The 14270-nt window shown below is 42.3% G+C and overlaps 1 protein-coding gene across 6 annotated transcripts in view; it reads right to left on the bottom strand.

Annotated features, from left to right (window-relative positions):
* The window catches only part of TCF4 (transcription factor 4), a 375506-nt gene that overhangs the window by 194992 nt on the left and 166244 nt on the right, over nucleotides 1-14270 (bottom strand). For all 6 annotated transcript variants that reach the window (XM_018576263.1, XM_018576264.1, XM_018576265.1 and 3 more), the window contains one exon: nucleotides 9404-9468. In XM_018576263.1, the coding sequence (XP_018431765.1) occupies nucleotides 9404-9468 (65 nt within the window). The remainder of the gene's footprint in view (nucleotides 1-9403; nucleotides 9469-14270) is intronic.

Genomic DNA, 14270 nt, shown 5'->3' with positions numbered 1-14270 from the left:
TATATATATATATATAAAACAAAGGCATAATTACATAGATAATAGTTTAATATGTATAATGCATTGATTAAATAGACTCAAATAAAGGGATTTGAGGAGTCAGCCAGTAAGCCTCAGATCCGGGTAGATGTCTGAACAAAGAAAAAGCACTGTCAGGAGGGAAGGAGGTGGGGAAAAGCAGGAAGAGATGGTTGTGTGTAAAGTAGGTGCTCAAGAAATGTTTGGGGTGTCATTAAAGAAATTTATTTTATTGATTACAGTGGAACTTTAGTGTACTTTAGAAATTTGCGAGAGGAAAGGGATATCCAATAAAGGATTCCTCCTCACAAACTTTTTGAACTATAATTCCGGCATCTGCTGAACTGCTGTGCCAGTTCATAAGAGTTAGGTTATCCTGGCCAGGCCAATCAAAATGGCTGAAGATCTTGAACCCAGGAGAAACAAATAAGGAGATGCTGGTAAGGGAACTCGCAGAGGACATGCCACGGGGCAGCAGGAGAATATAATTCTGCTTTCAGTGCAATTTTGTGGTTAGAATGCAAGACCTTAGACCCCTTACTAAAAACTCTCCAGCCTGCCCATGACAGGGCACTGCTTCATCATTCCTGAAAGAAGGCATTTCTGCACCATTGTGAACATATTGGCTCCTTGCCTTAGAGGATCATGGGCTGCCAGACTACCTGTACACCTGCAAGCTGATGTGGCTGGCTGTTATCGTCTAGGTGTGAGAGTAAGTATATATGCACCTAACTGTAGAAATGGTGAAACCTAAAGTGGCTGTGGGTAGTCTGGAATATTCAGAAGGGAGTATAATTCTAAGCAGAGGTCTGCCATATTAATTAGTAATTCACAGAGAACGTTGATGGTCAAGCTTTGGGTACCAAAAGTGCATTCAACAATGAAAACCAACTGCAGCTAAGACTTATTTTTTTTGTAGTTTTGGATAGTTTAGGGGAGGGTCAGAAGTTCTGTCAGGTTTATTGCTGTCTCTGTCCTAATGAGCAAAATAAACCCTCATGTCCTTTTTTAGTAACACGATCCCTGTCAAGGTGTGGTGTGAAAGAGTGATGCCAAGACAGGACATGAGGGAAATTCTCCCCAACTGGAACACGGACCACCAAAAAAAAAAAAACAACCCTATCCCCTAATGTATCAAAAACTATTCCTTGATGTTTAAAAGGTTTAGTTTCCTGCAGAATCAGTTGGTCTCCTGATCACTGGCCTTGTCATCTTGTTTTAGGGCGGCTCTTTTCCTTTGCAGGGTGCTATGTAGCCTCCCTTGTGTGTGCTAGTAAGATGTTTGTGTCTCTGCAAACACAGACAGAGCAAGGCAAGACACTTCCCTGCTCCCACTTGCTCCATTCTCCAAGCTAGTAGATGGACACCTGCTGGAGACTGCTCTGTCCCATGTGGTCTTGTGCTGGACAGGAAGTTCAGAGAAGCTGGGCTGAGAGAGTTGGAGCCAGCTGTTCAGAAGTATGATGGCTGTGAGTGTCTGGGCAAAAAGAAATATATATCTGTTTAATCTGGATTCATCATTGAAAACATTGAGTATTGAATACTTTTTTTTTATGATGCAGAGATTGACTTTATCACCTGGCTTTTGCATCATTACACTATGACTGCAGGGTGGCGTGGTATCAAACCCCCAGGGGACAGGTCCATCATGCTCTAAATTTACAGTATGCCCTCAGTCTTTTGGGTTTAATGACACAGGGCATCTTTCAACCTGAGAGAGCAGTGCAGTTAGACCCCTGCTGGGAACTATTAAAAAAATAAACTGCCCACAGTTGGGCTTTAGGGGCATGCTTGAAGGAATGAGCGAGGAAGGGGGTCGGTTGGGCAATGCAGAATTATTTAACATTGGACTCCAGTATGGAAACACATGGAACAAGTGAAGAATTAGAGAAAAGAATAAAAAAAAAAGCCCCAAATATACAGTTTTGAAACTAAACAAAGTTTCAGAGCTATTTTCTCTAACCTCTAATTAAATTTCAACAGGAAGGATTAGCACTTCCCGTGCCTATGGAGTGACTGGTTATCATGACCTGCAGGTGTACAGCAAAATCTAAAGGAGTGAGATGGTGCTTTGCCGCCTGGTTCCTTAATCACCAGGTGGCTTATTTAGCTGCGCCAAACATTTTTTTGCTGTTCTAGAAGAGAAACTGTGTTTAAAATGCAAGAACATAGCAAAGGTGAAGAGATAACACATGTCTTAATATATGGAAAACATACAAAACGTCTTGACCTTGCTTATCTAATGAACACCTGGAAACGAACAGTAATTATCAGACTCTCGGCATATAGAAATCTCAGACTATCTGTGATAAATGTTATTGGACCAGGGCAAATGAAATACAGTGTCACAGATTTTATAGAAAACCATCATTTTGTGATAAAGACACAAATTCATTTTTAGAGCTAGATCTGTATCCAATGCACATGCCATGAGCAATATTATCTACAACTTGCTTTTACCTGTCTGGATCCCTACTGAAATCTCAATCGCAATTCCCGGCAGGGAGCAATATCCAGCTCTCAACTCATGTTCACCACCACTGATTTGTCTTTCTTCCTAACATCCTAGTGGCACTTCAAGGACAAATGCAAACCTCTGTGTGTCTAAAGTGCTGCACAGCATGCTGAGACGGGCACCCAGTAATATCCCCGGCTCCGATATATCAACAAACTTTTTTGTGTACATAGCATGCTTAAAGCCCATCTCCCGAAAAATATAAGTATCCCAAAAAGCCATCCCTACCACCTGAATCCACCTTCATGTGTCCCTTGCAGGCGCCTGTTTCTGAAAGTGAAGACTGGTGGTCCCACCATTATCTGTGCCTGCTGACTACTTTCCTCTTCACAGTGCTGCTGCCTTCTTGAGCCTGGAGGACCCAGCAGCTGGGCAGCCAATAGGAAGTGTCCGTCTCACTCAGGCTATGACCCAAAGAAGTAAGAAAGAAGACTTGGGACTTGGCACATCCCATGATCACAGATTCAAGTATGTATTTAGTGCTTTTAGATTACCTTTTTTTGCTGCAGAATTTAGAATGGGTGGGTGGAATTGTTTGTGGGTGGCGGATTCCTGGCTGGAGCTTTAGCTTTTAATTGGTTCCATGTTCTTTCCCATCTCCAACATAACATATCTTCCCTTTTCTCTAAGCAACATCTCTAAGTCCCTAGTCAATCAGAACCAAAGTAACTGCCCAAAAACAGCTAAAAGTGTGCAGTTGCGTGCTTAGCCTTGGGCCATGTAACCAGCAGGTACCTGACTCCAGTAGTACTGATGTATCTGATTCAAGGCTCAAAAAATAAATCATAGCCATATTCCCTTAAAAATAATTAAAATTATATTTTAAAAAAAAACAAATAAAAAAAGATAAACCCACTAAATGCAACATCACTACTTCTTCCTGTACTAGGAGAAAGCCTTAACTCACCTCCTCCAGTACACAGTTTTTTGGGGGTTCTATGGAAATTATTTTCACTTATGTCTTGTAAAGTGGCACCCATTTCTTCTACACACATTGGATCTGCAATAAAGTGTTCCATGCTTTTAATTTGGGGGCCTGTCTACACTAGAAGGCCATAAGCATGTGGCCACCCCTCCAAATTATTAAGCTCATGTACACAAATGCAGGTCCATAAAGATATGGTTCGAAAAATTGGGTGTGGAGGAATCTGAGTGGCCTGCACAGAGCCCAAATTTGACCTCTGATTGTGGGCCAGGTCTTCTAATCCAACATCAGTACCAGAGCTCACAAATGTTCTTCTGGCTGAATGGGCACAAAGTCCCACAGACACACTCCAAAATCATGTAAAAAAAACTTTAGAGGAGGGTAGAATAGATGCAAAAGGGGGGGGGATTAAGACAACTCCATATTAAGAGAGGGAATGGGATGTCCAACGAGCTCAAACAGATGTAATGGTTGCATATCCACAAACCTTTGGCCAAATCATGTACTTGTTCCAAAAGCCAAAATCACTGGCTGATACTACAGAGCATTGAGTTGTGCCCTATGCCAAAACTCTCACATACAGTAAACCTGATGTAGAAAAATGTCGATATTGTCAGAACTATGAAGCTTCTTATAGCCATCAATTAGAAAAAAGAAATGTTTTTGAAAGTTTAAATGTGCTTGATGACACAACAAGCAGGCAGACAGAGAGGACATAACACAGCACAGGCTTCACGAAGGGAACTAGCAGTGACATTGTGAGGTATTCTGCGGATTCTGGCTACAGTAGAATGCATAGAATTTAGATAACAATTATGTGAATATTGAGATAAAATTGTATTATATTTTCACTGGTCACATACCTGGAGTTACAACTGATGAGTTTACTTTAAAATAATTTTGATGCGTCTTTTCAAATTTGATTTTCCATATATTTGTTTTATTTTAGATAGATTACCAGTAGAGGAAGCTCTCTTGATCTGGACATTATCTACACAGTTGGCATTCTAGTTTTTACCTTAGGTTCTAACACTTACCGACTATATCCAAAACTAGGGAAAAAAAGGTTTTGGCTGCTTTAATGCACATTCATAATATTTCAATTTATTTTTAGCTGAACTATATTTTATGTTTATCTGAAAAACAAAGAAAAAGACGGTACTTTCCCTTTAAATCACAAAGATGGGCAATCAGCTATTCCTACAATGTGGCTGTTGCTGAATTTTGTGTTTTGGTTATCGGTGAAATCCGACAAACTTTGCATATGGCTGCGTCTTCCCAGGTTTTGTGCACACATTTATTTTGCTGCCTGTGCTCCATACAATGTAGTATTTTGATAATAGCTTATGTTCCACATCAATGCCAAACATGTGCATGTGGGTAGTATTTTCATAAATGGGGACAAACAAAAAAACACTCGTGCTATTGCCAAATGAAAGCGGAAGAAAAACGTCTTTTTAAGAGCGTAATTGTCTTGAGACGACGCACGGCGAGGTATTACAAAGAGTTACAAGCATGTAAACACACAGGAGAATAGAACTTCCACTACAGCTGCAGAAAGGTGACTCGGGATTGGAGGAGCTATGACATTTTACAGCTTCATGGAAACATCCAGAGTTTTTCTGCCGAATGCACACATCTCTCGAGAGGGCTCTGCATTGAGCCTCTTGGCCTTGACATTAAGCCAACAACAATTGAAAGGATGAAAAGGACAACAAATCAGTTTTTTTTTTCCCATAGACTTTTTTTAATCCTCTTCCTATGAGTTTATTCTCACAGAACCTCTATGAGCATGTTAATTTACAGCTATTGTGCAGCAAACAAAGACCTTGTAGTAGCACCAGTTTAAAGTCTGTGTTTGCACTATCTGTTTTGGACTGTAGAAGCTGTTGCAGTCAACTTTCTAGGTGAGGAACCTGCACCATAAGAGTCCATCAGAAGAAGAAGCCTTTTTGGGCCAGCTGCCCGGGCCGAAACTTACAGCTGCAAATTTCCAGGGGGTGGTATTTTGTTTGTTTTAAAAGGAACCTGTGCTGAGAGAAGTATGCAGTCTGCCAATGCTAACCTCTCCATCCAAAGCAGCTGCCTCGCTATAATGCAGAAGCAATGGGTTCAACACTTGAGCCACTGATCCTGAATAAGTATGCAGATAACAAGTTATGACTCAAACCTGACTTCCCTGGCTGATAACTTGCTAAGGGTTAGTGGCTTGGATGTACTGAAGCCAGAGATAGCCAGATAACTATTCAACTAATGATTTTTAAGAGGTTAACAATGACAGGCTAATATCTCAGCAAAGATTTCCTAGAGTTTTTCCACAAACCGAAACGTTTTGCCTACATTTTGCTCTCTATTGCTCAACTTAAAGTGACACTAAAGTCAGGAGTTAAATCTTAACAATGCATTCAAGTTCCTTAACTATTAACAAAAATGTCTCTTATTTGTGTATCACTCGGCTGTAGATCCTCAAATCATCTCTGAATTGGTGCTGACATTGTCCTTCCTTCTGGAGGGGGGCTACTTTTGTTCCCCATGGTCTCTGTGTGTGTTATAAAGTACCCACGGCTCCAGCTTGCTCCCGTGATGGACTACAATCTCATGTTTAGTTTACTAATTTGTATTGAAGTTAAAGTCTTATCATGGGAGTGAGCTTGGAGCGGTGGCTACTTTACAACACACACACACACACCGGGACAATGAGGAACAAAAGTAGCCACCCTCCAGAAGGAAGGACAGTGTCAGCACCAATTCAGAGATGATTTGAGGATCTACAGCCGAGTGATACACAAATAAGATAAATTTTTGTTAATAGTTAAGGTACTTGAATGCATTTTTAAGCTCCAACTCCTGAGTTTACTGCCACTCACGTCATAGTTCTAAGCCGACCTGTGACAATGAGACTGTCACAGGTCGGCTCAGTAGATCGCGAGGTGAGGGAAAACATACCGGGTTCCCTCACCTCTCGATCCTGTCACGGCTCTCTGCCCTGACAGGGGGAGGGGCTGGATTCCCCTCTCCCCGCTCCGATCTGCCAGCGCTGACTGGCGGAACGGATGGGGGAGGGGGCGGGTACAGCTGGCTCTGCCTCTAGATAGGCAGAGCCAGCTGTCACTCACGCAGCTGGGCGGATCCCGTCATCTAAGTCGGGATCCGCTCCAGGTGCGGCGTCTCAGTATACAGCGAGCTGTAGCTCGCGGTATACTGAGCTTAGGGTGACGGGAGGACGCTAGTTTGTGTCCTCCCGTTACCCCAAGGAGAACTATGGGGAAAAACACTGACCCCATAGCTCTCCTTTAATAAAGCTGTTACTTTTCAATGGGCTTCCCGGACCGGACTGGGTCTGTATAACACAACTTATGCTGGCAAATCAATGGGCTATTAACACTGGCTTGTTCCCATAGGACAATGAGCTGTGATGACAAGCTCCAGGAGCCTTAGATCTGAGAAAACAGCTGACTGGCAAGGAGAACACCTGATGATCTCCAGCAGGAGAGTAAAAATGGACACCACTGTGCAAAGCAGTAGAGCCTGACTGGCTCAGTCTACATCCTACCACCAAAGCATAATACTACAGTACAAGGGATTGGGGGAAGCTGATATCAAGGCAGATTCAGGTACCCATGTTAGTTCTTAGTGGGGTAAGCACTGCCATTCCATAACACTGCTGGACACACAGAAGGGAAGACATAAAAGCTAAACACAAGCTTTTAAGTCTCTCTCACTGTCTTCAGATCCTATGAGCAGATAGTCAGATAAGCAACAGTGAAGATCCCCCCTAAGGCCTATATGACAAACTAGCATTTCTGTCCCTGGCAGCACCTTGGACAGGATTGTTAGAAAGGGCAAATAAACCACTCACCTATTTGGAGGAAGGATTTGGCCCCTCACTGGTGAGGGAGACTATACAGTATTTAGGCAAATAAGGGAATAATCCTTCTTGGTACGGCCAGCAAGAGTTCAACACCATGAAAACGGGTGGGTGGTTTATTTGTCCTCTAGGGAGTTGCCACCAGGACAGAATCACTAGCATGTAATAGGCCAAATCTCATGCTTCCTGACCCCATAGTTGTCAACTTATTGAAAAAGGGGGATACTAAGCTTGTGCACCAAAGCCAAACATACACAATATAAGGTTCACAAGACCATAGACATCAACAGTTCACTTTTTTGCTTTATCCTGAAACAGCAAGTTAAACACTTATTGATTAATAAATGCTACAGGCAAACTATACCCAACACTGATACACCAAGTTTGGGTTGGTAATTGTAATTTGAAGTACGACCATTGCATTGTTCAGAAATTCCATTGATGAATATCTCAAATTACATCTGTTGGAGAAAAGAAAGTTCCGCACACAAGTGGACTAACTGACCACACTAACCAATCTGAGTTCACGTTCTTTCCACTGGGAACAGGAAACAAGCAATCTGAATTGTCAATATGAGCCAGTAGACCACTTCTACAAAGATTTTGCTCATTTGTCTTCACCACAAGATCCTGAGGAAGGGATTTTTATATCGGATATTAATTATAGATTTATTACACATCAGAGGGTATCAGTCTGTGAATCTAACACATCCACCTGTCTTATACTGGCCACAACATAAGAAGTCATCATCGTTATTATTATTATTATTATACAAGATTTATATAGCGCCAACAGTTTGCACAGCACCTTACAACATATGGAGAGACAGTACAATTATAATACCATACAAAAAATTAGAAGGATCCTGCTTGTGAACATTTGCATTCTACAAGGTGATTTAAACTGGCAAAACTAAAATGACGGATTTAGGTGGACTGACCATTACTTAAAAATCCCACTGGACATGAAAATATTACAAAGAAATCTGAACCTAAACTACAGAACAGGTGCAATTATTCTGTGTAAATGGACAAATATTATCATCTCGGACATTCCAAAGATGTTTTTTTTCCTATGGTTTTCTCATGGTCCTTGTCATAGATGCAAAAGATGTTTCAGTCTTTGGCAGTCCCCTGGGATATTGACGTCACATTTTCCAAGAGGCATGGATGAAAGTATCAATGTCACATATCCCTGGAGACATTACTTTCCACCATTCATAGAACAATATGTAAACAGGCACTGTCCCATATTTCTGTCTGCTCATTTGTGCAAGTTCTGGCGCCATCTCTGTTTACATATTGCTCTATGAATGGTTGAAAGTGATGCGTCCAGGGATATGTGACAGCGATATCTCAGGAGGCATTACTTTCCTCTATTCATGAACAATATGTAAACAGACACTGTGCCATATTTCTGTCTGCTCATGTGCAAGGTCTGGCTCCATCTCTGCTTACATATTGCTCTATGAATGGTGCAAAATAATGCCTCCAGGCATATGTGACAGTGATATCTCAGCAAGCATTACTTTCCTGCATTCATAGACAAGGCAGCGGTTCTGTTTGCACATGTGCAAGATCTGGTGCCACGTCAATGAGGGGAGCAGCTACAAGAACCAGGAAGAGAAAGCCGGCTCACTATGATGTAAAAAGGAAGATGGGGGTGTGGTGCGGGTCCTGGAATAGGAGAGTGGTTCAAGAGAAGAGGGCTAGGCTGTATCTGCTGGGCTTGTAGGCATTTTTAAACAGCATGAAGCAAGGGGGTTGATGGTGGTGGTGGTGGTGGTGGTGGTAGGGGGGTGGGGGATAACATTTTCATTGGAAGGATAAAGTTCCTCTTTAACTTACTCTGATACTTCTGCTTGTAGCAGGGGGTCATAGTTTACATTAACACGGTCCTTAGTATAGGGGTCCTTACATTTATTCTGTTCAGAATGGCTCAAGGGTGACCAGGTTTAAGTTGCGGCCTCAGCAACCTTTCAATATTTAAGCATGGGGGCATAGAAGACAGAATCTGATTGGTTGATATACAGTAGACAACAATAGCAGTTCCCCCAGAAATGTCAGTCTATCTTACCTGATGGCAGCCCTGTATTTCTGAGTCTCTGCTGTAGCATGGGTATGAGCTTCGCTCTGATTTATCTGCAAAAAAACAACACATCAATTACATCATTAATCTCTAAAATACAACAAGCCAGTCAGAATACACTGTATTGGTGGCAGTAATTGTATGTAGAGTAGCTGCATGCATCACTACTGCTAAAAAAAAAAAACACTAATGAAAAAAAGTAAGTGGTCAAAGGTGCAAAAATATAAGTCACAAATAATACAACTCTGTATTCATTATTACATTAAATGTATTTCAATGTAAGCAGTGCAAGTACATGAATATGACTTGGTATTGCCCTCAGCCTGTACAGCAGAGCTCAGAAAAGGGGAGGGAGAAGCAGCACAAGGAGCCAATAATATGTGCTTTAGTGCGAGGAGCGGAATGACAGGAGGAAAGGGCACAGTGACAGAGAGATTAGGTCATCACTGTGCTGATTCTCCATTAACTGCCCAGTCACAGAGTAGGGATGGACCTTTAAGTTAAACTGAAAGTGTAGCAAATAAATATCAGGTCTCCTCCCCTGGTAGACCAGACTGAGCTTTGCAAATCTCAGGACTGGATGGACAAGAAGCTGATTGCTTGGAGCTTATCTTTAAACACCTGCCCCTTAATTTGTTTTGTAATGATGACTGCACATTACGGCGACTGTTATCACCTGCAACAGACTGAAATGTGTGTCTTGGCGGGTCATACACTTTATGCCAGTCCTTTCTTTACCAGAAAATTGGAAAACGTTAGGACCCCTTATGTATAAAAGAAGAAGTGGTCCTCACTTCCCACCATTCTCCTGTACATAACTACTAGAAGCTTACACTGACTGGAAGTGTGGAGTCTAAGCAGCGGAACATGTATGTTATTGATGCATCACAATACCAGGTTTTACAAGCAGGGGGCGATACATGTTCTTAAAAAAAAAAAAGCCAAAAAGTGCACACAAAGAGGATCAACAGTCCCGAGTAAACTGATTATTTTTGTATTATTATTTGGAAGTTACCAGGCTGAAAACAGCATATCATTACTATGTACACATATCCCCCTCCCACTGGAATTTGCCCACCAGTTGAAAGGGTTTTCACTTTTAAGCAGAAAGCGTTATACATCTTTGAAGGAAAAATTCACCTTATATTGTTTTTTTAATAACACATAAGTGCAAGAATCACAACTGGGCAAAATTCTGTTCATGTTCATAAGCAAATGCATCTATAAGGCCTATCTATCTATCTATCTATCTATCTATCTATCTATCTATCTATCTATCTATCTATCTATCCCTCAATATCTATCTATCTATCTATCTATCTATCTATCTATCTATCTATCTATCTATCTAGTTCTATCTATAATATGTGATCAATCTATTACCTCTTTATTGTTAATATATCAATCCATTCATTTTTCTATAGCTGCCTGTAATATCTATGTAACATGTTCAGTTTATCTAGTACCTATGCCTCTATCTATGATTCCATCCTCCTAATAACTCTCTATGTAATATCTATTTTTCTAAATAGAATACGTATCCGTCTATGTGAACAAAAAGTACAACCACCCGAGCCTTCTGTCCCGCCGCAGCTCCTTCTGTCTTTCTAGAACCCGGGCCGGTCTGGGCTTCTGTAAATATGATTTATTTTGTAGCAAAACAAAAGCTGTTCTCTGAAACCGCTGCCTTCTTCCTGCAATAGCAGCCGCGCGCCGTCCCATGTTACCGTGACACTTATCGGTGAGTACACGGCTAATCAATCACGGAAACCTCCCAGTGGCATTCCGGGTACTAGGCTGCAGAAGATACGGGGCTTCTCCGCTCACGTCTTCCCCACCCCCCTCGAGAAAACTTCCTTCATGATCAACATCATGATGGAACTGACACCTGGGAAAGAGAAATTGGGTTGGACTTTTGCCACCCTCGCTGAGTTCTATATCGATGAAGCAGGGATTTGAACTAGGCCCAAATCCTGCTGCTAATCTGTGCCAGGCTTAATGATGTGATGCTTTCTGAAGGCTGCTGTCTGCTCCTCCAGACTATAATATAAAGGTCATACTTTATATCCCCATCATATTCATTAACCGAGAGGCCTGCAGCAAGCGGCTCTGGAAAATATCAGCGCCCCCCCCTCCTCGCCATAGTAAATAGGGGTGTCGGATTGGAAAATATCACTTCAAGATCGTTGGTGCCAAAACACATGTAATTAATTAATGTGATCTTCACCTCTGATTTTTTTTTCCCCTTACAAGCAAGAGAAGACCAATTTAGTCTGGCTCTCTCGCAAAGATTACACATTGGTAGAGGTAGTGATTAAAGTGTGACCGCAACAAACCACAGACAGGGGTAAAATAAAAGAAGAAGCAAATTAAATTAAGCCAGGGAAGTTTTATCGCATTTTGATCAAATAAAAAATAGATTCTTGTTTTAAGAGCTGCAGCCTGCGGGATATGGTCTTAAAGAATAAGCGAAGTTAGACAAAGTGCATTTATTCTTTTTGCCCCCCTCCCCAGACCTAAACCATACTACCCTTGCCCCCCACAGACCTATACTTACCGAGATCTGAGGGCCGATGTTCCCATTTGTTGACATCCAACGCTGCACGTCTCCCTCTCCAGGCTGTGTCCTTCCCTGGCTGGAAGGTGGCCCCATTGAAGTATATGGGACTGTAATGTGCAAGGTGGCCAGAAGAGGGAGCACTGTGGCACTGGATGTACAGAATAGCAGAAGCATGCCCATTGGATCTCGGTAAGTACGGATCTGCGGAGGGTGATGTGATTACTTTGGTCAGGGGTGGGGCAAAAAAAGGATAAGTGCACTTTGTTTTATTCCTTTAAAGTAGTTGTCTAGTTGTCAATAGAGCTGCCTCCTAAAAAAAAACCCTGCTGGTTCCTGGATTGGACAGACTGGCTCCTGAAGATCCTGTTGGGTCCAGGATTGGACAGACTGGCTACTGAGGGTCCTGTTGATTACTGGATTGGACAGACTGGCTCCTGAAGATTCTGTTGGTTCCTGGATTGGATTCATTGGACTAAAACCCTAATTAATTAGGCCCAAAGAACACTATGGAGTAGATGGAGCTGGGAACCCCTGATCCCTTCTTCATATGCTGCAGGAGGCATTTATTATCAGCAACAAATTGCTTCTCACAATTGGGGTTGCCTGATAAACTACATAGGTGAAAAGCAGAACTCCTTGGTGTGTGACCTATGTGTTTTCATAGTCTAGAGCAGCATTTATCAACCTTTTTTCATTCATGACACCCTTTCAAAGTGTGCATATTCTTGAGGCACCTCAGTCTGAAATGTCAAAGATTTTAAGGGGGACGCCACTCAAGAACACACAAAAAAAGAGGTATGGTTTCCCCTTTACATCGAAGTAGCCCCTTCAAATCAAGATCACCCCTTTTACATCAGAGTCACTCTTTGCATCAGGAACCCCTCTTTCACACCAGCAGTCCTTCTTTCATATCATAGTTCCCCCCTTTCCCATCAGAGTTCCCCCTTTTCCATCAGCGTTCCCCCTTTCCCATCAGAGTTCCCCATTTACATCAGGGGCCCCTTTCACATCAGTCTTCATACCCCCTTCACATCACAGTCCCACTACTACAAAATTTCAAGGCACTCCTGAGGAAACCATAAGGCACCCCAATGTACCATGGCACCCTGGGTGAGAAAGGGTGGTCTAGAACAGTGCTTCTTAAAGTGTGGGTCTCGACCCCATATGGGGTCACGCAACTGAACAGTGGGGGTCAAAATCTGAATCCCCGGCCAGGACCGCCATCAGGGGGGTACGGCCGGTACTTGTGTGACGGGCCTAGGCGGCCGGGGAGGCCTGGGCTCCAAGCAAGATTTTTAGATTTTTGTTTAATGTGCAATGTAGTGTAGTTGTTAAGGTCGCGGGCCCCCCCTGTGCACTTGCTACCTTCCTGAGCCCGTGCGCGCAGGAAGATTTTTTTTCAATTGACGGAGCTTTCTTTAGTAGACGAGAGGAGGAGAGAGACACCAACCGACGCTGGGAGGAAAGAGGGGAGAGACACCGACCGACGCTGGGGTCACGTAAAAATGTCCTCAGCCAAAAAGTGGTCACGAGTGGAGAAAGTTTAAAAAGGCCTGGACTAGAATAACACCTTTTACCATTTAAAAATTCATAAACTGACAACTAGCTTGATTGCAACTGTTCAGAGTTCTCTATTGGTGATATCACTTTGCTTATGAGTATATTCTATACAATTCCTCCACCTCCCTAAAACATTCTAGTGACCCATCGGCGGTGAAAAATGAACTCATTCACTACTAGTTTTACTCAGGGAATACATACGGCACGTGCCTGGATGTGTGGTTCTATCACAGCGTGCTTAATCTGCAACTGTGTATAGAAATATAATGCTTTTCCAGCTTTCGTATGATTCCCTACCGCTCAGCATGGTTACCCTGCCCTACGGCTTAATGTTAAAGTATAAAATGCACGCTTTAATGCAATGCCCCTGGTGTATTGTGGAAGGCTAATGTGATAATTTCTGGTACTTAGTTTGCGTACCTAAGAGACCACATAATAGGAAAGTACATGTTTATTCTGCTTCTGGAAATATATTTGGGAAACATGCTGTCATATTCGGAGCTTTGATCCCGCTTAGCATTCAGTTGCTGACCTGGAAGGCAAATGTACGTAGGAGATCTACTGTAAAGAATTCCTAGGCACCAACATTTCAGCATTATTTCCTGGGACGTAATCTATTCAGATGCGTTTCCCTTTTAGATAGACAAATAAATGTGATCCCTTTTAGGGATTTGCTAAAGCACAACTCTGTTTTCTTTTTTTCTTAAAGTGTATCTAGCCCAATATCAAAAATAT

This window comes from Nanorana parkeri, unplaced genomic scaffold (genome assembly GCF_000935625.1).
Source record: "Nanorana parkeri isolate BGI_ZX_2015 unplaced genomic scaffold, ASM93562v1 scaffold61, whole genome shotgun sequence".
Taxonomy (NCBI): Eukaryota; Metazoa; Chordata; class Amphibia; order Anura; family Dicroglossidae; genus Nanorana; species Nanorana parkeri.
Note: the sequence above shows the minus strand (reverse complement) of the source record. Positions and strands in the feature narration are given on the sequence as shown.